This window comes from Camelina sativa, chromosome 1, assembly GCF_000633955.1.
Source record: "Camelina sativa cultivar DH55 chromosome 1, Cs, whole genome shotgun sequence".
Lineage (NCBI taxonomy): Eukaryota > Viridiplantae > Streptophyta > Magnoliopsida > Brassicales > Brassicaceae > Camelina > Camelina sativa.
The window spans coordinates 603,322-625,534 of record NC_025685.1 but is presented as its reverse complement, the minus strand read 5'-3'; the positions used below and the strand labels follow the sequence as shown (position 1 = coordinate 625,534).

Below are 22,213 nucleotides of genomic sequence, written 5' to 3'. Positions count from 1 at the left end.
TTTTTTTTTTTTTTTTTTTTTTTTTTTTTGAAGAAGAAGAAGAAGAAGAAGAAGAAGAACCATCCACACAACAAAAGCAAAGCATCACTCTATTCGTCTTCTCTCTTCCTCCTTTCAGCGAATATGGCGGACAATGGTAAAGAAAACCAGGGTTCAAATCTCAGTTAACTTCTTTTTTTGTATTACTCTGTTTTCTCATTTGCTTATTTGTTTTATTTTATTGGGCGACATTGATTTTTTATGTAGATTCTCTAGATCAGTTCTTAGCTGCTGCCATTGATGCCGCTAAAAAAGCTGGACAGGTCTCTCTCTCGCTCTCTCTCTGATTCGATCTCCTTAGGTTTTGGACGATCGTCTGGGTAATCATGATTTAATTTCGCTTATTTGGTTTCATTCTCCAGGTCATTCGTAAAGGGTTTTACGAGACCAAACATGTTGAACACAAAGGCCAGGTTTTTTTTTTTTTTTTAGTTTTTTCCCTTTGCTCTTATAACGTTTATTGCAAGATTGCATCTTTATTTCGTCTCACACAAAAGTTGGGAATTGCTACTTCTAATCACAGAGTGTCAATTTTGTTTTGGGAATTGCTACTTCTTTGGTTCCTGAAAATTGTTGTTGTTTCTTAGGTGGATTTGGTGACAGAGACTGATAAAGGATGTGAAGAACTCGTGTTTAATCATCTCAAGCAGCTTTTTCCCAACCACAAGGTGATTTATTATTCCTTCTCTAACGTTCAACTCCCCTTTTGTTGGATCTTTGTTAGCTCCTCTTTCCTTGCATTGAGATCATGAGAGTTTTTGGCTATGGGTTTAGTTCATTGGAGAAGAAACTACTGCTGCATTCGGTGTCACTGAACTGACTGATGAACCAACTTGGATTGTTGATCCTCTTGATGGAACTACTAATTTCGTTCACGGGTAAACATATATATATGTTCTTGCCTGATTTTTCCATTTGAATGATTGTGTGTGTGTTTTTTTTCTCACATTTTATTGAAACAAGACCAAATGCTGATTATCCTCAGGTTCCCTTTTGTGTGTGTTTCCATTGGGCTTACCATTGGAAAAGTCCCTGTGGTTGGTGTCGTTTTTAATCCGATTATGGATGAGGTAATAAACTGTGTGTAAACCTTTCTAATGGTTCAAGTATCTTTGATCGATACCAGTTACCATTATAGATAGTTTCCTTGATGATGTTTCTGGACATGAATGTATTGTGACGTTTTTACATGTTATGCAATGATAAACAGCTATTTACCGGTGTCCAAGGTAAAGGAGCATTCTTGAATGGAAAGCCAATTAAAGGTTAGCAATTGTTCTAGAGACTTAAATATTTTGTTGATCTTTATCTATTGCATCAATAGGATAGCTTACCCTGGCTCAGAGACTGGAGTTCTTCCATTTTTTTTTTTTAACTCAAACAACGTTCTTTTATGCAGTATCAACTCAGAGCGAACTTGTTACTGCTTTGCTCGTAACAGAGGTAAAATCCTGGCTCCTTTTCTTTTACACTATCAAACTAGATTGCTTTGGAGCCTCTTCCTCAGGGTTTATATGGCCAATTACATACAGGCTGGTACTAAACGTGATAAAGCTACATTAGACGATACAACCAACAGAATCAACAGTCTGTTAACCAAGGTGAAAGTTTATTGAGAGAATTTTGGAACTCCACCACTTGCCTCTAACCTCTGCCAAAACTAATGATTGTGTCTTCTCTTTCATTCATTCACAGGTTAGGTCACTTAGGATGAGTGGCTCGTGCGCACTGGACCTCTGTGGTGTCGCGTGTGGAAGAGTTGATATCTTTTATGAAGTCGGTTTCGGTGGTCCATGGTAAATCGTCTTCTTCTTCTTTTTTCCGCTTTGCTTGGATTAGAAAAAAAGTTTCATTCTTGCAGAAACACGACTAGATCTTGATGGCATAATACCAATTTTGACAGGGACATTGCAGCAGGAATTGTGATCGTTAAAGAAGCTGGCGGACTCATTTTTGATCCGTAAGTGTTGAGACTAAACCAAACACACACACTCAACGTTCCAACTGTATTTAACTGTCTTTTTGTGTGTGTGTGTTCAACAGATCGGGTAAAGATTTGGACATCACATCGCAGAGAGTTGCAGCATCAAACGCTTCTCTGAAGGAGTTATTCGTGGAGGCGTTGCAGCTTACTAAGGCATGAAGGAGAGTTGTTAATCATTATTGTTACAAAAAATGGTCTTAACCTTTTGATGAACTCTCAGATTCAAAAACTTTACAATTTGTTAGTTGGTTTGGTAACAAATTAAAGTATTTCTTTTAAACTCAGTTGACAAAAAAGTTAATAATAATAAGGGAATTTTGCACCCACACCTACTTTCTCCAAAAGTATTAACATTCACACTTACTTTTTACTGCTCATATACTTTTCTCAAGTTTAATTACATATTACCCCTACTCCTTCTAACACCTTCTATTTTTTCTCTCTCTATCTCTCTCACAATTATTCAACCAAACAATACATTTTCTTCTTCCTTGTTTTGCTTTTGTTCATCTATTAAAAGAGAAAAGCTTATTTAACTTTCTCTCTCTTTCTCTCTCACATTCCTTTTCTAAAGTTTAAAAAAACCATTCCAACAATGGTGAAAATCTAGAGAAGGTGAAATCTTTAGATCTTTTTCCTTATCACTTTAGATTATATAAAATTCGATCTGGGTTTTCTTGGTTTTATTGTGATTTTATTAGTTTTATATGAAATTCGATCTGAGTGTTATTCATTACTTATATTGTATCCACAAATAGTTATCTATTTGGATAAGTTTGACAAATAATGTATCCACAAATATTGTATCCACAAATAGTTATCCATGTGGACAAATGTCGTATCCACAAATTGCACTATAACCCCATATGTTTCTATATGGACATGTTGTCATAGTCACCTGAATTGATGTGTATTCTTTCTATTCTGTATGAATAAACACAAGTAATTATCTATTAACAATACTGCAACTGACTATCCACTTATCATTGAACAAATATTCAACGACAAATGGATACTTTATAATCTAAAAATTCATCAAAAATATAGCAATATGTATATTAAAATATAGAAAATATATAATCATAACATATTTTATATAAATAAATAGATAATTTGTTTTATGATAACCATTTAAAGTGTTAATAACAAAAAAAGAAAAAAAATAGAGAAAATAAGGTGAGAAAGAGGAGATGGGCAAAATTGTCCAACTAACAATGACATCTAAGCAACAAACTTAAGAAAGTATAGCAAGTTTGTAAAGTGTGTGTGGGTGCAACAAATTGAACCCAAAGTGGGTGTGAGTGCAATAATCCCTAATAATAAACAACTCCTTGTGAGCTTAATTCAAAAACTTCATACGAATGTTCTTATAATTCTGTTTTTCAGAGTCTTGATTTTGTAGTTTTTGAGTTTCGATGTTTAGTTATTAAATTTGAAGATGAAATAAAAAAGTTTCCCCAAAAAAACAAGAAATAAAAAAGTTTACTTTATTTTTATTTTTGCTGTGAATAATCCATATTGTAATAACCGATGAGATATTATTGAGTGGCCCAGTATTTGTTAGCGGCCCAAAAATCAGCCCAAAAGTTGTAAGACTAAACCGCTTTGTTCGACCCGACCCGTAGAAGAGATTGCGGAGAAGAAGAACGGAGGAGGGAGACGTTTTGATTCTGACGGTCTTAGTAGGTTGTGGTGAAATCCATCTTCTAAGGATTTGTAGTGTAGACGAATTTCTCAGATCTTCTCGTATACATTACCTGGGTTTGTTGTTGCTTCCAAGGAGAGCGATGGATGTTCAAGCGAAGAAGAAGGCGATGTTTCGCTCTAAACTCAACGCCAAGAAGAAAGACACTCGCATAGATTCTCCTCTCGTTAGGTAAAACCATTGTAGCATCTTAAATTTTTGTGGGGTTCTCTGGGATTGGGCTTGAGCTGTAGTTGTAGAGGTGATTACAGTTTGGGATGAAGATTTATGTTCTGTGGATTTGTTTGTAGGTACAATGAATCAGACCAGCCTGTATGTCGAGTCTGCAATGTCGTGTTGAAATCTGAATCACTCTGGGATGTACACCAAGCTTCTCGTAAGCATCACGAGGTAAAAGATTCATGCTTTTGTGATAGAGGTGTGTTAAAGAGTTAAAAATTCATGCTTTTATATTTTGATTATGGATTGCTGCTACTAAATTGTGGGGGGCTTTTGTTAATTAACTTCTTCTAGTAGTTGGCTTTAGAGTCTGTGTTTATGTTAGTAGTAACTTAGGTTTGGTTAATGAATTCTTGGGACAGGCAATCGATAATCTCAAAGCTAGTGCAGCGGGAGTTCAACGGGGTAGCAAACCTGCTGTAACTCATCAGCCAGCAAAATCTGAAACTTTGGCTAAACCATCCAAATCTCAGACATCATCTGGTCTTCCGCCAAATTTCTTCGAAAATCGTGAACCTGCTAGAGGTAATCATGACTGGCTAATGCACTTTCAGCGGTAGTTTTTTTTATTTGTTAGTTGAGTTTCCTAGCAAAAACCTTACTAGTTTAAAATATATATGCTCAGAATCTGGAGAAGTAGAATTGCCAAATTCCAAGAATATACAGCAATCAAAGCAGTCTACAGGTTCAGAAACAAGCAAGACAAAGGGACCTCTTCCAGCCGGATTCTTTGATAATCAGATAACCGATTTTTCAATTACCAAAACCACCAGTGAACCTCAAGAGAGTCAGACACAGGCTACAGGTGGTTCAGAAACTAAACCAGCGGTGAAAGGTGCCCTCCCGTCCGGTTTTTTCGATAATAAAGAAGCTGACCTGCTTGCCCGTGGAATAAAGCTCGTCAAACCAGATATCAAGTGAGTTTTCTTGTTTTTGCTTTTACTTTTTCAGATGCAGGAAAATCAAATTTGAAAGCTCTGCTGTTATGTGTCTGTTACATTTCATGACGTTTGGGAATGTAAAAGACTTTGTACCAAATAACTCTGTTTGTGAACTTATATAAACATGGATCTCTTTTCAGGGATGAATATAAAGAATTTGAGAAGTTGATACAAGAAGATCTTCAAGTAGTGGATAGCCGCATGGAAGAAGAAGAGGTCAGATAACTTTCTGTAACTATAATATAATTGCTGCCAACATCATAAGCTGTCTTTTAAAGTTGACAACCCCTCTTTCCCACACTAATTCTCAGGTCGATGCTGCTGAAACCATAGAAGAGGAGGAACAAAGAGAGCAAAGGTAATTTGATACATTAGTTGATTATATAGCAAGAAGATGAAAGTGTTGAGACTTGTTCAATATTAACTATTAAGTAAACACTTGGCTTCTCCTATTAATCTTCTTCTGCTAGATCATACAACGAGAAAGTGGAGATTCTGAAGAGGAGGAAAATGGAACTTAAAGCGGCTAGATTAGCAAAGCGTAGTAAAACCTCTGAGGGGTCTGTTAAAAAGCTGAAGAAGACCGAGGAAGAATCCCCCAGCGATGAGGAGGATGACGAGGTTTCCGCTGTTGATTGGAGAGCTCAACATCTTTGAAAAAAGACTTGTCACAAAATCTTTGTCCTGGTAAAACATCTTCTGTTAAAATTCTCAGAGAACGCTATCAATTCCTCATCTTGAATTCTCAAAGCTTATTATCTATAGTTTCAGAGGATCAATAGATGTTTAACTGTTTAAGTATAGTTATCGGAATTATGGGTATAACTCAAGAACGTAATTGTCATAACCGGAGTTGCCAAAAAGGGTCAATATTCGTGTAAGCGGTAAACCTGAAATCGGTGGCAGTTACTAGCAGTTTCAGGTGGATAAAGCTTTCACTTTGGTGACAAAAAAAAAATCATCAATGACAATGATGATCCCAACCATACATAATACCAGGTTGTTCGTTTCATTCTAGTTTTGTTAAACCGAAAGTGCAAAATTTAACAATCATCTTAAAACTATTTGTGGGGTATTAAACAAATACATGTGTTCCGGAAACCAATTAGGGGTCAAGTATGTCTAGAAACTCATTAGGGGTCAAGTAAACAAGAAGGAAGACCCCTAACTAAACATATTCATATTTAGTGAATTTTGGACTGTTTGTGAGTGGCTAATGCTTTTTTTTTTTTTCAGCAAAAAATAATTATATTAATGAATGATAATAATCGTTTTTTTTAGTGAATGATATTAATGAGTGGCTAATGCTTATTATATAACTTGTATATAAATTGCATCCTGCTTTCCACTATAAGCCATTGACATGAAATATTCAAATGGAGATAATATAACCAAAAAGGAAGGAAATAACAACGTTGTGTTATCTTGTTTACAACTTGAAAAGGAGTCCACAAAACAAAAGAGAGAACAGACCAAAGCAAAGGTCGGTTAATGCACAACTGATATAATTAAACTATTCCCCCCATTAGAACATAAATTATACAACTAATTACCTCTGACCTAATTGAAAGCACTCAATCTTCTAAATACCTTAACATTATCTAGTCTTGATCAAATCATTTGGTTCAAATTGTCACGTGAATTTTATAATGGTAAAGTAACTAAAGTGTTAGCACAACGGGAATCAAAATTTTAGGGACATTTCAGTTTAGAGTCCATCCACATCAAAAACACACACACACAGACTGACAAACACAAACAAACCAATCGGCTTCGACCTACGTTACCAAACAATATAACTACTATACTAGATTCTATACTACAGCAATCATAAGTATTGAATTATCCCTTCCGAAGTATCATTCTCTGAGCACTTATGCATGAATGAACCTGATAAAAGATAAACCGGTTTGCATTAAAAAGTAAGAAACCTTTTACGAACAAAAATGAGAGAAAAGCTAAGTGACGACTCTTCAAACGTAATCTGCAGAAACTTTATCACATGTTAACTTGTATATTCTTGTGGTCATAAAAGACTCTAATCACTTATGTGGTGCTCTTCATAGGTCATATACTAAAAGTGAACACATAAATGCATATTAATTATATATATCTTTTTTACAATATGTTACAAAATTACAATGAAGATTTGAACTTTGATTAAAAATAATAATAACAACAACAGCAGTTACAGCACTAACCCAAAAAAATAACAACGAAATTTTTTCTATAAATTTGGCTGCTTCGATGGTATTAGTCATCGAATTAACTTGAGTTGCTGATTTGTTTTTTCTCTATCTGATAAATTTCACAATTTGAAAACTCAGGCGCCAGTTTTAGGCATAACTGAAAAATCACAAAAAAGGAAATAAGAGAGAGAGAGAGAGAGAGAGAGAGAGAGAGAGAGAGAGAGAGAGAAGAGATTTTTGTCTTCTTGAAAACTCCAATTATCTGGTTTAACCTGAATTCGCGATCCGGAGGTATAATGGGAGGAATTAGCGGCGGCGGCGGCGGTGTTTCTTACCGGAGCGGCGGAGAATCGGACGTGGAATTGGAGGATTACAAGGTGGATGATTTCAGTGATGGGATCGTAGAATCGCGAGGGAACAGATTTAATCCCCTCACAAATTTCTTAGGGTTAGACTTCGGCGGAGGTAGCGGCGGCAAGTTCACCGTCATTAATGGAATCAGAGATATCTCCAGAGGCTCCATTGTCCATCCCGATAACCGGTAAAAAATTCATCTTTCAAAATTTTGTTCCGAGTCCTCGCATTTTTCTATTGTTTCAGAAGTAACCCCTACGCTTTATACTTTATTCTATTCTAGTCTACTTACTTTGCTCTATAGTTCAAGGGTAGCTATTACTTAAATCCAATAAATAAATTTAGAAGGTAATATCCTCAGCTTAACAAGTTTTGGGGTTCATTGTAGTGAAAACAAAAACTTAGGGGCTTGACTGTGGTTTATCAAAATCTTCTTTTTTATTGTCATTACATTTTTCTTCGGTTATTCATTCATTCGTTTCCCCGCCAACTTCATGACACGTATCAGTCTCTCAGTGGTCACAATTGATTCGTTCGTTAAAAATTCTAACGACCATGAGTTTTAGTTTTGGAGCAATATCAGTTACTAAAGAGTTTAGTTTAGCTACTAAAGAATCTAGAAGATTGATCACCAAGATTCTTCCATTACGTTACGTAGGTGGTACAAGGCGTGGACGATGTTTATAATGATATGGGCACTTTATTCTTCCTTCTTCACTCCACTCGAATTCGGTTTCTTCAGAGGATTACCAGAGAATCTCTTCATCCTCGATATCGCTGGTCAAGTCGCTTTCTTAATGGATATTGTCTTGACATTCTTCGTCGCTTATCGAGATAGCCACACTTACAGAATGGTCTATAGACGCAGCTCTATCGCCTTACGGTATTAATACTCTCCTCTGTTTCTGTCTTCTTGACAATGTGTTGAGTAGACTCGTATGATACGTGTTTGCCGTTTCTGCAGGTACTTAAAATCGTCTTTTATTATTGATTTACTTGCTTGCATGCCATGGGATATCATCTACAAGGTACACTTTTTTTTACTCTTTGATTTTGCTAAAACCGTGATAAACCAAACGAGGTGTTTGAAAACTGTGAATTCGAAAACAGGCTGCAGGTGAGAAAGAAGAAGTGAGGTACCTATTGCTGATAAGGCTATATCGAGTTCATAGAGTGATTCTGTTTTTCCACAAGATGGAGAAAGATATAAGAATCAATTACCTTTTCACAAGAATCGTCAAGCTTATATTCGTCGAGCTCTATTGCACTCACACCGCGGCTTGTATCTTCTATTACTTGGCCACGACGCTGCCTGCTTCTCAAGAAGGGTACACTTGGATTGGAAGTTTGAAGTTGGGAGATTACAGTTACTCGAAGTTTAGAGAGATCGATCTTTGGACTAGATACACTACTTCTATGTACTTTGCAGTTGTTACTATGGCAACTGTTGGTAAGTTCTGATAGCTGAAGACTTGGTGAATCTTTTTGCTTTTGTTTCGGTTTATATGAACATCCCCTAATTGGTATGTTTCTTTTGATGCAGGTTATGGAGATATACACGCGGTTAATATGCGGGAAATGATATTCGCCATGGTGTATATTTCATTCGATATGATTCTAGGAGCTTACTTAATTGGTAACATGACAGCTTTGATTGTAAAAGGTTCGAAAACAGAAAGATTCCGGGATAAGATGGCGGATATTATGCGGTATATGAACAGAAACAAACTAGGTAGAAACATCCGTGGTCAGATCACAGGACATTTGCGGTTGCAGTACGAAAGTAGCTACACCGAGGTAGCTGCTCTTCAAGACATCCCTGTCTCTATCCGTGCTAAGGTATATATGATGAATGCTTTAGAGATGTTTGTTCAGATTTCACATTCAGATGATGAGCAAAATGTCAACTTACGTTTTTACTGCAGATTGCGCAAACTTTATACTTGCCGTATATTGAGAAAGTTCCTCTCTTTCGTGGGTGCTCGTCTGAATTCATTAACCAGATTGTAAGCCTTTCGACTTGGACTGTAAATATCAAAATATCTTCAGGTAACTCAAGTTTGGTTTATTTACAGGTTATAAGACTACATGAAGAGTTCTTTCTCCCTGGAGAAATTATTATGGAGCAAGGAAGCGTTGTCGATCAACTCTACTTCGTCTGTCATGGTGTATTGGTAAATAATATTTTGCATTTTTTTGTCAATACATGTTTGAAGTTGAAAATTATTAAACCAAGAGGATTTTGATTTAAATTAGGAGGAGATTGGTATAACTAAGGATGGATCTGAAGAAATAGTGGCACTTCTACAACCAGATAACTCCTTTGGGGAGATTTCTATCCTATGCAATATTCCTCAGCCTTACACAGTTCGAGTTTCCGAGCTATGTCGGCTTCTAAGGCTCGATAAGCAATCTTTTATGAACATTCTCGAGATATATTTCCACGATGGAAGGAGGATTCTCAACAATCTGCTTGAAGGGAAAGAATCTAATGTCCGGATTAAGCAATTGGAATCTGATATAACCTTTCATATCAGTAAACAAGAGGCAGAGCTAGCTTTGAAGTTGATTAGCGCAGCTTTCTACGGTGATCTTTATCAGCTTAAGAGTTTGATTCGAGCTGGAGCTGACCCTAATAAAGCAGATTATGACGGAAGATCGCCTCTGGTATGGTCTTAATTAGAGTTGTTTGGTTTCTTTAATCCGACATTGTAACATATCTAACATGTCTTGACAGCATCTTGCAGCCTCAAGAGGATATGAAGACATTACTTTATACCTTATTCAAGAATCAGTAGATGTAAATGTCAAAGATAAGTTGGGGAACACGCCGTTACTAGAAGCAATCAAGAATGGGAATGATCGTGTTGCGGCGTTACTCGTGAAAGAAGGAGCTACGTTAAATATTGAGAACGCCGGGACTTTCCTATGCACCGTGGTTGCGAAAGGAGACAGCGATTTCTTGAAACGGCTTCTCAGTAACGGAATTGATCCTAATTCCAAAGATTATGATCACAGAACACCTCTACATGTAGCTGCCTCTGAAGGATTTTATGTCTTGGCAATCCAATTGGTAGAAGCAAGTGCTAATGTTCTTGCAAAAGACAGGTAGCTAAATGCTTTTCTTATTCGTTATTTTACAAATAAAGATTGGTTTGTTTTTGGTTTCTGACTCTTTTTTTTTTTTGTATTTGAATTAGATGGGGAAACACTCCACTGGATGAAGCCCTAGGTTGTGGGAACAAGATGTTGATAAAGTTACTCGAAGACGCAAAAAGTTCTCAGATCTCTTCGTTTCCGAGTGGTTCCAAAGAGTTTAAAGGTAGTTTAATCGGCATATAGGTCAAAGTATCAATGTTTCTATTATATATGTAAGGCTAATGAGCGATTTGTCCATAATCTGCAGATAAAGCGTATAAGAAGAAGTGTACAGTGTATTCTTTACATCCTGATGATACAAAAGAGAAAAGAAGACGTGGGATAGTAATGTGGGTGCCTCGAAGCATCGAAGAACTTGTAAAAACTGCAGCGGAGCAACTAAATGTCCCGGAAGCTTCTTGTATATTGTCTGAAGATGAAGGTAAAATTAATGATGTAGATTTGATAAGTGATGGACAAAAACTGTATTTAACTGTTGAAACATAATGATTCAAACAAAAAAAAATCAAAAACAGAGTATTAGAAACAGAGTAACTACAAAGAATATTAGTGTCTTGTGTTTGCTTAATTAAAAAGATTTCTTGACATTCTTCAAATGCATCGAAGAATCGACACAATTCGTCTTCTCGATCTCATTTTTACAACGGTTTAGATTCCGCAAGAGCTCGCTAGCTTTCTCCTTCGTCTTCTCCTCGCACCCGACTTGTAAGAGTACTAAAAGTTTCTCAAAGGCACCAACTTGAAAAGCTTCAACTAACAAACGATCATCACCTTGTCCGTTATTCTTCCATAGCTTCCAAAGAATCGAGACCGAACATTGTGTCGCGAGATCCGAAACTCGAAGAATCTTCTTCACTAGAAGAGGAACGATCAAAGCGTTTCTAAGAACATCTTCTTTGCCTAGCTCGTTATCGCATGTAGCGTTTAGAACAACTAGAGATCTTTCGCAAACGCTCTTTTCGGCATTGTTGTTCACCATCATCTCTGTGAGCAGTTCAACCAAACCCAATCTAACGAATCTTGAAGCGATCTTGTCGTTACACGAAACCGCTCTGTAAATCACCATTAGAGATGCTTTCGTGGAGCTAGTCGAAACAGAGTCCCTGATGATCTTAACTAATGCTTCACAAGCTCCTTCGGTATCTGTTAACGCATACACATACCTCTTGTCTACTGTAATAACCTCTCTGATGCAAAACGCAGCGTTTTGTCTCGTTTTAGCATCCGTGGAGTTCAAGAACCGTACGAGACAGTTAAGCGAAGCTGTTGATCCCATCTTCGAGAAACCTTCTGATCGATTCAGAGGCAACCAGGAAGACAGAACATACAAGATCTCCTCCAAGAGACGCAAGTGTATATCACGCGCCGCAGAGAATGTTTCGAAACAAGAAGACAGCGCGAAAACGCAGCCGTTTTGGACCAAATACTTTTTGTTCGTGTCTCCTCCTCCTCCCAAGTTCTTGATTTTGCTAACAACCTCGAAACACTCGGCGTATTCCTTACGCGCCGCCGCGTTTTCAAGTCTCCGACTTATCTCCACCGCATCACGCGGTATCAACTGTACCCGCGGTGACCTAATCCTCTCCATCCTCGATGATGATCGGATTTGAGCCGGAATCTTGGTTTCCACGACGGAGATATCGCCGGAAGTCAATTGATTACGTCTCTTTGCTACTCCTGATCTCCAAGGTAACACCATTATTTCTTTCTTTTTGTTTGTTTGTTTGGTACCTAACAAAATCAAATATTCTCTCTAGATGGTGTTTTGATATGAAGACTGAAACGGGGTTTATGGGATTTGTATAAATATATGTTTCTTTGACGTGTTTTTATATGTGCATGTACGTGGTTTTCTACATATATAATATATATATATATAAAGAGAGACATGGTCAAAGGTTGTGTAAAGCTTTGAAAGAGAAAATGGTATGAAATGGAACGTTTGATTTAGGTTTGTGAACTGAATTGGAATGTTGACCGTTGAAAACCTGTGGATTATTATTATTCTGGGTCCAGATTTATGACTTGAATATGTTTCGACGGTTAATTAGATTTACCTTCATTTATATATTGGTATAAAATATTCAAAGCTTCGTAATTATAACATATACAAGAACTATGTAGCATAACATAAAGAAACTTAAAATATTACGCGTGTTATTACGATCATACGGTCATACCAAAAACTATGTAGCATTACAATTTTTTTTTCCGGCTATGTAGCATTACATAAAGACATATAAGATTACGCTTAAAATTAAATAGCATGTATACCTAACTCGAGGTATTTGGAATAGGTATTATATATATATATATATATATCATCAATGATTAGATATACCATGTTGTGTGTGTTTGTTTATTTATACGACATGTAAGGAGTCCTTTATATATATTACTATGACGTATAATATTATAGTATATATAGTACAGATTACAAAGATGGGAAATTTTGGACCGGGATCGGGTACGCATGTGAGACTCATTCGTGAATTAAGAAAAATAGTCATAGTTGAAATAATAAAAGTAATAATCAAAGAGTTATCGTAAAAAAAAAAAAAGTAATAATCAAAGAGTTTATTAAGACTTAAGACTAAGAGTAAAGACTGTGTTAGGGAGTAATTAATTTAAATTTTTTTAAAGATGACAAACCGAGTAAGTATGGAAGACTTTAGACCACCCAGGCGGTGCGACTCGGGGCTGGGTCGCTTATACGTCGTCGGGTCCGTGTTTGTTTACTTTTCCCCGCGTCATTGTTTGTCCAATAAACTAATATTTTACGCGTAGACTAATATGAATATCTAGATGAACCAGACAGGATAATTCGATCATTTGGGCTTGTGGGCTTTTTTACATACGAGACCCATTTTTGTGTTGAAATGGTTAGAAGAAGATATATTAACAATTCTTCAAAAATCATTTTTGTGTTGAAATGGTTAAAAGAAGATATATTAACAATTCTTCAAAAAATCATTTCTTTAGTACTAGTTTGGTATTTTCAATTTAGAGGCTAATCAAAGGGTTAAATACGAAGAAAATGAACTGAAACGAAAACCTAGACATTGGGGGAGAATATTTTATGACATTCAAACTCAATTATTCACCTTACTCAGCAAAACCCATGATATCAAAGCAGGTCTCACTTATATCAGAGTCAGTAAGATCCTCAATGAATCATATTACTAAAAATTAAAACCCTTTCTCTTATTACTGCTCTGTTTCAATGGACAATGCTTCATTGGTTTGTTTTTGTTGTTTGTTTAATCCAAGAAATCGTCAGGCTGCTGAAATAATGTAATGATTAAAACCAAAAAAAAAAAAACACAATAAAAATGATCACAAACGCATTAATCGATTGCACAAAAATGTGCCCCTCCATAGATCTACTCCATGGAAGAGAATAATAATCCCAATGAAGAAAAACTGTCATGGAGAGGCAAAATAAATGTCGTCATCTTCCGACACAAATTTGGTAAAGAGGTTATAACCTATTTGCTTTAAGGATGACTGCAAACAAAAAAATATGGGAATGTCAAAACAGTAACTTAAAAGATTCAACAAACAACAACAAAAAAGAACACTGCTCTAAGAGAATACTACAACAAGATATTAAAATCATGAACTCAACCAATGGCAATAGATTAGAGATTGATTCGGACAGATAAACCTAAACACAAATATGGAAGTGTGACCTCCGTAGAGCTACTCTATGGAAGAGAAGAGTTCCATGGAGATAAATACGCCCATGGAGGTCAATTAACTAATGTTGTCATCTTCCGACACAAAATTGGTACACAGTTAAAACCAATCTTGCTTTGTTAGATGACCTAACACAAAATTAAACACTGCCAAATACGAAAAACTTTTACTTTCTCCTCAAATCCTAAGCCATAAACAAAAACTGAGATTGGAGAGGTGAAGCAAAAAGACAACGCAACTTATATACGCTGCTGCTACTCATGGGATGATGTTTTAGGGCAACCCAACAATAGAGCTAACTACTGCCAACGACGCCGTTTACTTATCTAATGGGTTTTGTAATTGTTCTAATATAATATGGGCTTTATCGTAAACCCAACGTATTCCTACCGTAGGTCCAACTGTTAAAAAACTTACTATATCAAAGTATTAGCCATCCGGTTTGTCGTCATTGTATATATATATATATTTTTTTTTTTTTTGCTAAATTGTAAATATTTCATTAATAATGAAAAAAAGTTTAAGTTACAATCAAAGATTATAAACCTATAAATAATGGTTCCATGGCAAAAAAAATAAAAACATGGAAACATAAGTTGGTGATTAAAATTTAAATTTTAACAGCTTAAATTATTTTTATTTATTAATTTTCATGTTTTTGTTACTTCAAACTCTTTAAAAATTAGTTTATCTGTTAAATTTATATTATGTAAAAACATGTTGAATCTAATAACATAAACTAATTTATGTGTTAAATTTATATTATGTAAAAACATGTTGAACCTATATCACCAACTCACTAACCAAAGGAAATCCTAATGACCGGATACTTAGGCTCGGTTTGTTTGTCGTTAATGTATTAAAATTTAACGGCTTAAACTATTTTTATTTATTAATTTTCATGTTTTTGTTAATTCAAACGATTTTAGTGTAAAACTTTTTAAAAAACTTTTTAAAAATTAGTTTATGAGTTAAATTTATATTACGTTAAAACATGTTGAACCTATAACACCAACCAAAAGAAATCCTAAGGACCGGATGCCTAGACTTGGTTTGTCGTCAACGTATTAAAATTTAATAGTTTAAACTAAATATTTATTAGTTTCCATGTTTTTGTGAATTCAAACAATTTTAGTATAAACCTTTTTAAAATTAGTTTATGTGTTAAATTTATATTACGTGAAAACATGTTAAACCTATAACACCAACTGACCAACCAAAAGAAATCCTAAGGACCGGATGCTTAGGCTCGGTTTGTCATCAACGTATTAAAATTTAACAACTTAAACTATATTTATTTATTAATTTTCATGTCTTTGTGAATTCAAACGATTTTAGTCTAAAACTTTTTAAAAATTAGTTTATGTGTTAAATTTATATTACGTGAAAACATGTTGAACCTATAACACCAACTAACCAACCAAAGGTAATCCTAAGGAAGAACCGGATGCCTAGGCTCGGTTTGTCGTCAACGTATTAAAATTTAACAAATTAAACAATATTTATTTATTAATTTTTATGTCAAAAACTTTTTTAAAAAAACTAGTTTATGTGCTAAATTTTATATTATGTGAAAATATGTTGAACCTATAACACCAACAGACCGACCAAAGGAAATCCTAAGGACCGGATGCATAGGCTCAGTTTGTCGTCAACGTATTAAAATTTAACAACTTAAACTCTTTTTATTTATTAATTTCATGTTTTTGTGAATTCAAACGATTTTAGTCTAAAACGTGTTAAATTTATATTACGTGAAAACATGTTGAACCTATAACACCAATTGACTGACCAAAGGAAATACTAAGTACCGGCTGCATTGGCTCGGTTTGTCGTCAACGTATTAAAATTTAACAACTTAAACTATTTTTATTTATTAATATTCATATTTTTGTGAATTTAAACGATTTTAGTCTAAAACTTAAAAAAAAACTAGTTTATGTGTTAAAATTATATTACGTGAAAACATGTTGAACCTATAACACTAACTGACCGACCAAAGGAAATCCTAAGAACCGGCTGCATAGGCTCGGTTTGTCGTTAACGTATTAAAATTTAACAACTTAAACTATTTTTATTTATTAATTTTCATATTTTTGTGAGTTCAAACGGTTTTAGTCTAAAACTTTTAAAAAAATAGTTTATGTGTTATAATTATATTAGATGAAAACATGTTGAACATATAACACCTACTGACCGACCAAAGGAAATCCTAAGGACCAGATGCATAGGCTCGGTTTGTCGTCAACGTATTAAAATTTAACAACTTAAACTGTTATTTTGTGAATTTAAACGATTTTCGTCTAAAACTTTTAAAAAACTAGTTTATGAGTTAAATTAATATTACGTGAAAACATGTTGAACCTACATCACCAACTGATCGACCAAAGGAAATCCTAAGGATCAGATGCATAGGCTCGGTTTGTCGTCAACGTATTAAAATTTATCAACTTAAACTATTATTTTGTGAATTCAAACGATTTTAGTCTAAAACTTTTAAAAAACTAGTTTATGTGTTAAATTTATATTACGTGAAAACATGTTGAACCTATAACACCAACTAACCGACCAAAAGAAATCCTAAGGACCGGATGCATTGGCTCGGTTTGTCGTCATCGTATTAAAATTTAACAACTTAAACTATTTTTATTTATTAATTTTCATATTTTGTGAATTTAAACGATTTTAGTCTAAAACTTTTAAAAAACTATTTTATGTGTTGAATTTATATTAGATAAAAACTTATTAAACCTATAACACCAGCTGACCGACTAAAGAAAATCCTAAGGACCGTATGCATAGACTCGGTTTGTCGTCAATATATTAAAATTCAACAACTTAAACTATTAATTTGTGAATTCAAACGATTTTAGTCTAAAACTTTAAAAAAACTAGTTTATGTGTGAAATTTATATTACGTGAAAACATGTTGAACCTACAACACCAACTGACCGACCAAAGGAAATCCTAAGGACCGGATGCATAGGCTCGGTTTGTCGTTAACGTATTAGAATTTAACAACTTAAACTATTTTTATTTATTAATTTTCATAATTTTGTGAATTTAAACAATTGTTGTCTAAAACTTTTAAAAAATTAGTTTATGTGTTAAATTTATATTAGATGAAAACATGTTGAACCTATAACACCAACTGACCGACCAAAGGAAATCCTAAGGACCGGATGCATAGGCTCGGTTTGTCGTCAACGTATTAAAATTTAACAACTTAAACTATTTTTATTTATTAATCTTCATATTTTTGTGAATTTAAACGATTGTAGTCTAAAACTTTTAAAAAACTAGTTTATGTGTTAAAATTATATTAGATGAAAACATGTTGAACCTATAACACCAACTGACCGACCAAGGAAATCCTAAGGACTGGATGCATAGGTTCGGTTTTTCGTCAACTATTTTTATTTTTTAATTTTCATAATTTTGTGAATTTAAACGATTTGAATCTAAAACTTTTGAAAAACTAGTTTATGTGTTAAATTTATATTAGATGAAAACATGTTGAACCTATAACACCAACTGACCGACCAAAAGAAATCCTAAGGACCGGATGCATAGGCTCGGTTTGTGGTCAACCTATTAAAATTTAACGACTTAAACTATTATTTTGTGAATTCAAACGATTTTAGTCTAAAACCTTTAAAAAACTAGTTTATATGTTAAATTTATATTACGTGAAAGCATGTTAAACCTACAACACCAACTGAACGACCAAAGGAAATCCTAAGGACCGGATGCATAGGCTCGGTTTGTCGTCAACGTATTAAAATTTATCAATTTAAACTATTATTTTGTGAATTCAAACTATTTTAGTATAAAACTTTTAAAAAACTAGTTTATGTGTTAAATTTATATTACGTGAAAACATGTTGAACCTATAACACCAACTAACCGAGCAAAGGAAATCCTAAGGACCGGATGCATAGGCTCGGTTTGTCGTCATCGTATTAAAATTTAACAACTTAAACTATTTTTATTTATTAATTTTCATATTTTGTGATTTTAAACGATTTTAGTCTAAAACTTTTAAAAAACTAGTTTATGTGTTGAATTTATTTTAGATGAAAACATGTTGATTCTATAACATCAACTGACCGACCAAAGGAAATCCTAAGGACGGTATGCATAGACTCGGTTTGTCGTCAACGTAATAAAATTTAACAAATTAAATTATTATTTTGTGAATTCAAACGATTTTAGTCTAAAACTTAAAAAAAACTAGTTTATGTGTTAAATTTATATTACGTGAAAACATGTTGAACCTACAACACCAACTGACCGACCAAAGGAAATCCTAAGGACCGGATGCATAGGCTCGGTTTGTCGTCAATGTATTAAAATTTAACAACTTAAACCATTTTTATTTATTAATTTTCATAATTTTGTGAATTTAAACGATTGTAGTCTAAAACTTTTAAAAAACTAGTTTATGTGTTAAATTTATATTAGATGAAAACATGTTGAACCTATAACACCAACTGACCGACCAAAGGAAATCCTAAGGACCGGATGCATAGGTTCGGTTTGTCGTCAACGTATTAAAATTTAACAACTTAAACTAGTTTTATTTATTAATTTTCATAATTTTGTGAATTTAAACGATTTGAGTCTAAAACTTTTGAAAAACTAGTTTATGTGTTAAATTTATATTTAGATGATAACATGTTGAACCTATAACACCAACTTACCGACCAAAGGAAATCCTAAGGACTGGATGCATAGGCTCGGTTTGTGGTCAACGTATTAAAATTTAACAACTTAAACTATTATTTTGTGAATTCAAACGATTTTAGTCTAAAACTTTTAAAAAACTAGTTTATGTGTTAAATTTATATTACGTGAAAACATGTTGAACCTATAACACCAACTAACCGAGCAAAGAAAATCCTAAGGACCGGATGCATTGGCTCGGTTTGTCGTCATCGTATTAAAATTTAACAACTTAAACTATTTTTATTTATTAATTTTCATATTTTGTGATTTTAAACGATTTTAGTCTAAAACTTTTAAAAAACTAGTTTATGTGTTGAATTTATTTTAGATGAAAACATGTTGATTCTATAACATCAACTGACCGACCAAAGGAAATCCTAAGGACGGTATGCATAGACTCGGTTTGTCGTCAACGTAATAAAATTTAACAAATTAAATTATTATTTTGTGAATTCAAACGATTTTAGTCTAAAACTTAAAAAAAACTAGTTTATGTGTTAAATTTATATTACGTGAAAACATGTTGAACCTACAACACCAACTGACCGACCAAAGGAAATCCTAAGGACCGGATGCATAGGCTCGGTTTGTCGTCAATGTATTAAAATTTAACAACTTAAACCATTTTTATTTATTAATTTTCATAATTTTGTGAATTTAAACGATTGTAGTCTAAAACTTTTAAAAAACTAGTTTATGTGTTAAATTTATATTAGATGAAAACATGTTGAACCTATAACACCAACTGACCGACCAAAGGAAATCCTAAGGACCGGATGCATAGGTTCGGTTTGTCGTCAACGTATTAAAATTTAACAACTTAAACTAGTTTTATTTATTAATTTTCATAATTTTGTGAATTTAAACGATTTGAGTCTAAAACTTTTGAAAAACTAGTTTATGTGTTAAATTTATATTTAGATGATAACATGTTGAACCTATAACACCAACTTACCGACCAAAGGAAATCCTAAGGACTGGATGCATAGGCTCGGTTTGTGGTCAACGTATTAAAATTTAACAACTTAAACTATTATTTTGTGAATTCAAACGATTTTAGTCTAAAACTTTTAAAAAACTAGTTTATGTGTTAAATTTATATTACGTGAAAACATGTTGAACCTACAACACCAACTAACCGACCAAAGAAAATCCTAAGGACCGGATGCATTGGCTCGGTTTGTCGTCAACGTATTAAAATTTAACAACTTAAACTATTTTTATTTATTAATTTTTATGTTTTTGTGAATTCAAACGATTTTAGTCGAAAACTTTTAAAAAACTAGTTTATGTTAAATTTATATTAGATGAAAACATGTTGAACCTTAACACCAACTGACCGACCAAAGGAAATCCTAAGGACCGGATGCATAGATTCGGTTTGTCGTCAACATATTAAAATTTAACAACTTAAACTATTTTTATTTATTAATTTTCATAATTTTGTGAATTTAAACGATTTGAGTCTAAAACTTTTGAAAAACTAGTTTATGTGTTAAATTTATATTTAGATGAAAACATGTTGAACCTATAACACCAACTTACCGACCAAAGAAAATCCTAAGGACTGGATGCATAGGCTCGGTTTGTGGTCAACGTATTAAAATTTAACAGCTTAAACTATTATTTTGTGAATTCAAACGATTTTAGTCTAAAACTTTTAAAAATCTAGTTTATGTGTTAAATTTATATTACGTGAAAACATGTTGAACCTACAACTACAACACCAACTAACCGACCAAAGGAAATCCTAAGGACCGGATGCATAGGCTCGGTTTGTCGTCAACGTATTAAAATTTAACAACTTAAACTATTTTTATTTATTAATTTTTATGTTTTTGTAAATTCAAACGATTTTAGTCTAATACTTTTAAAAAACTAGTTTATGTGTTAAATTTATATTATGTGAAAATATGTTGAACCTATAACACCAATTGACCGACCAAAAAAATTCTAGGAACCGAATGTCTAAACTAGATTTGTCGTCAACATATAAAAATTTAACAACTTAATCTATTTTTCAAAATGTTTCATTATTATTTTTTTTGAATTCAAATGACTTATAGTTTATTAAAACTGTTAAAAATTAGTTTATGTGTCGGTAATTTAATAATTATTTTCTGTTTTTTTTTTTTTTTGTGAATTCAAATTATTAGTTACAAATAGTACGTAAAAAAAAATGAATAAGTAAAAATACCTTGGTTGAAGACGTTGGAAGGTCGAAAGAGGGCCCACACAGCAAAGCCGCCATTGCCAGACTTGAAAAGTCCACCGTCTTGCAGATGTTTTCTCGTGATATCTATCAAGTCGAAATTAAATCACGCAGTGACTTTTTTTTTACCAAATAGTAAAGGAAAAACTCAAAGAAATATATATTTTAAAAAAGTATAATAATCAATCCACTTATACCGACGCACTTCTCATCTCTGGATGTCAATGTCGTCGTTGAAGATACCGACTCTCGTAGAGTGATCGTCGTTGATGCCGTTGTCGATCATCACTTTACGACGGAGAGAGAGCATAGATAATCTCGGGGATCGACGAACTGAAAGGAATTAGGTAAAATATCGATCTGGACCGGAGAGCAACGAGATCGAGACTCGAGAGCAGAGACTTGATACTTGTTAATTTGGCATGCTCATCGATTCCATGAAAGCTAACTGGGAGAATCCAAAGAGCTGACGACGTAAAAATCACTTTACTTTTTAGGTAAAACGCTCTTACAAGAATGCGTTGATGAGATGAGAGAATGAGAGCAAAGAGATTATGTTTTTTTTAAAAGAAAAGAAATGGAAATTTTAAGGTTTGGTTACGTTGTTGTTTCCTTTTCTATATATATATTAGTTGGGTTCTTGTAAAAATTGCAACGGTCACTTTTTTTACCTTCTACCGTTTACTGTTGTTAACTTTTTTTTGCTTATTCCCTATTTTATTATATCAAATGGGAATTAGAGAGAAAAACATCGCAGCAGGTGAAGCATCAAGTCATTGCCCTGACCCCATCAAGAGTTGTGTTATTATTACAACGGCACTACTGATTTGATATTTGTGGGATTTATTAAGAAAAAATGTATTATTGAATTAATCAAACAATGTAACTGTTTTTTTTTTACACAAGACACAATAATAAGAGAGAAAGATAACAGCTTCTACCCAAAGTAAGTAACAGAAACATCAATTTCCATGAGATAGACGA

General features: G+C 33.6%; 4 protein-coding genes and 1 long non-coding RNA gene across 6 annotated transcripts; 3 read left to right on the top strand and 2 right to left on the bottom strand.

The window, feature by feature from the left end:
- LOC104779537 (inositol-phosphate phosphatase) lies at window positions 34–2,351 on the top strand. Its single transcript, XM_010503936.1, has 12 exons — window positions 34–136; window positions 247–302; window positions 402–452; window positions 627–707; window positions 814–917; window positions 1,025–1,109; window positions 1,250–1,304; window positions 1,439–1,482; window positions 1,572–1,640; window positions 1,735–1,835; window positions 1,943–1,999; window positions 2,083–2,351. The coding sequence occupies exons 1-12, from the start codon at window positions 124–126 to the stop codon at window positions 2,180–2,182; spliced, it is 816 nt and encodes a 271-aa protein (XP_010502238.1). The 5' UTR covers window positions 34–123; the 3' UTR covers window positions 2,183–2,351.
- LOC104779443 (zinc finger protein 830) lies at window positions 3,647–5,701 on the top strand. Its single transcript, XM_010503836.2, has 7 exons — window positions 3,647–3,899; window positions 4,019–4,118; window positions 4,310–4,472; window positions 4,573–4,864; window positions 5,029–5,104; window positions 5,200–5,246; window positions 5,359–5,701. Exons 1-7 carry the CDS (start codon window positions 3,811–3,813, stop codon window positions 5,543–5,545), a joined length of 954 nt encoding a protein of 317 aa, XP_010502138.1. The 5' UTR covers window positions 3,647–3,810; the 3' UTR covers window positions 5,546–5,701.
- LOC104779325 (potassium channel SKOR-like) lies at window positions 7,079–11,118 on the top strand. 2 transcript variants are annotated; one of them, XM_010503701.2, is made up of 11 exons: window positions 7,079–7,618; window positions 8,090–8,314; window positions 8,396–8,459; window positions 8,542–8,881; window positions 8,975–9,270; window positions 9,357–9,437; window positions 9,507–9,605; window positions 9,688–10,098; window positions 10,169–10,539; window positions 10,632–10,753; window positions 10,838–11,118. In XM_010503701.2, exons 1-11 carry the CDS (start codon window positions 7,374–7,376, stop codon window positions 11,074–11,076), a joined length of 2,493 nt encoding a protein of 830 aa, XP_010502003.1. In that variant the 5' UTR covers window positions 7,079–7,373; the 3' UTR covers window positions 11,077–11,118. The 2 variants fall into 2 exon arrangements, with proteins under 2 accessions (XP_010502003.1, XP_019099490.1); XM_019243945.1 differs by lacking the exons at window positions 10,632–10,753; window positions 10,838–11,118 and having other exon boundaries at window positions 7,083–7,618; window positions 10,179–10,248.
- Window positions 11,040–12,430, bottom strand: LOC104779397 (U-box domain-containing protein 21-like). The gene has a single exon (XM_010503748.2). It carries the CDS (start codon window positions 12,287–12,289, stop codon window positions 11,159–11,161), a length of 1,131 nt encoding a protein of 376 aa, XP_010502050.1. The 5' UTR covers window positions 12,290–12,430; the 3' UTR covers window positions 11,040–11,158.
- On the bottom strand, window positions 13,677–21,797 carry LOC104779252. The gene is made up of 3 exons (XR_766457.2): window positions 21,435–21,797; window positions 21,215–21,316; window positions 13,677–14,097 (listed from the first exon to the last, which is right to left on the bottom strand). It is a non-coding gene; the product is annotated as an uncharacterized LOC104779252 (long non-coding RNA).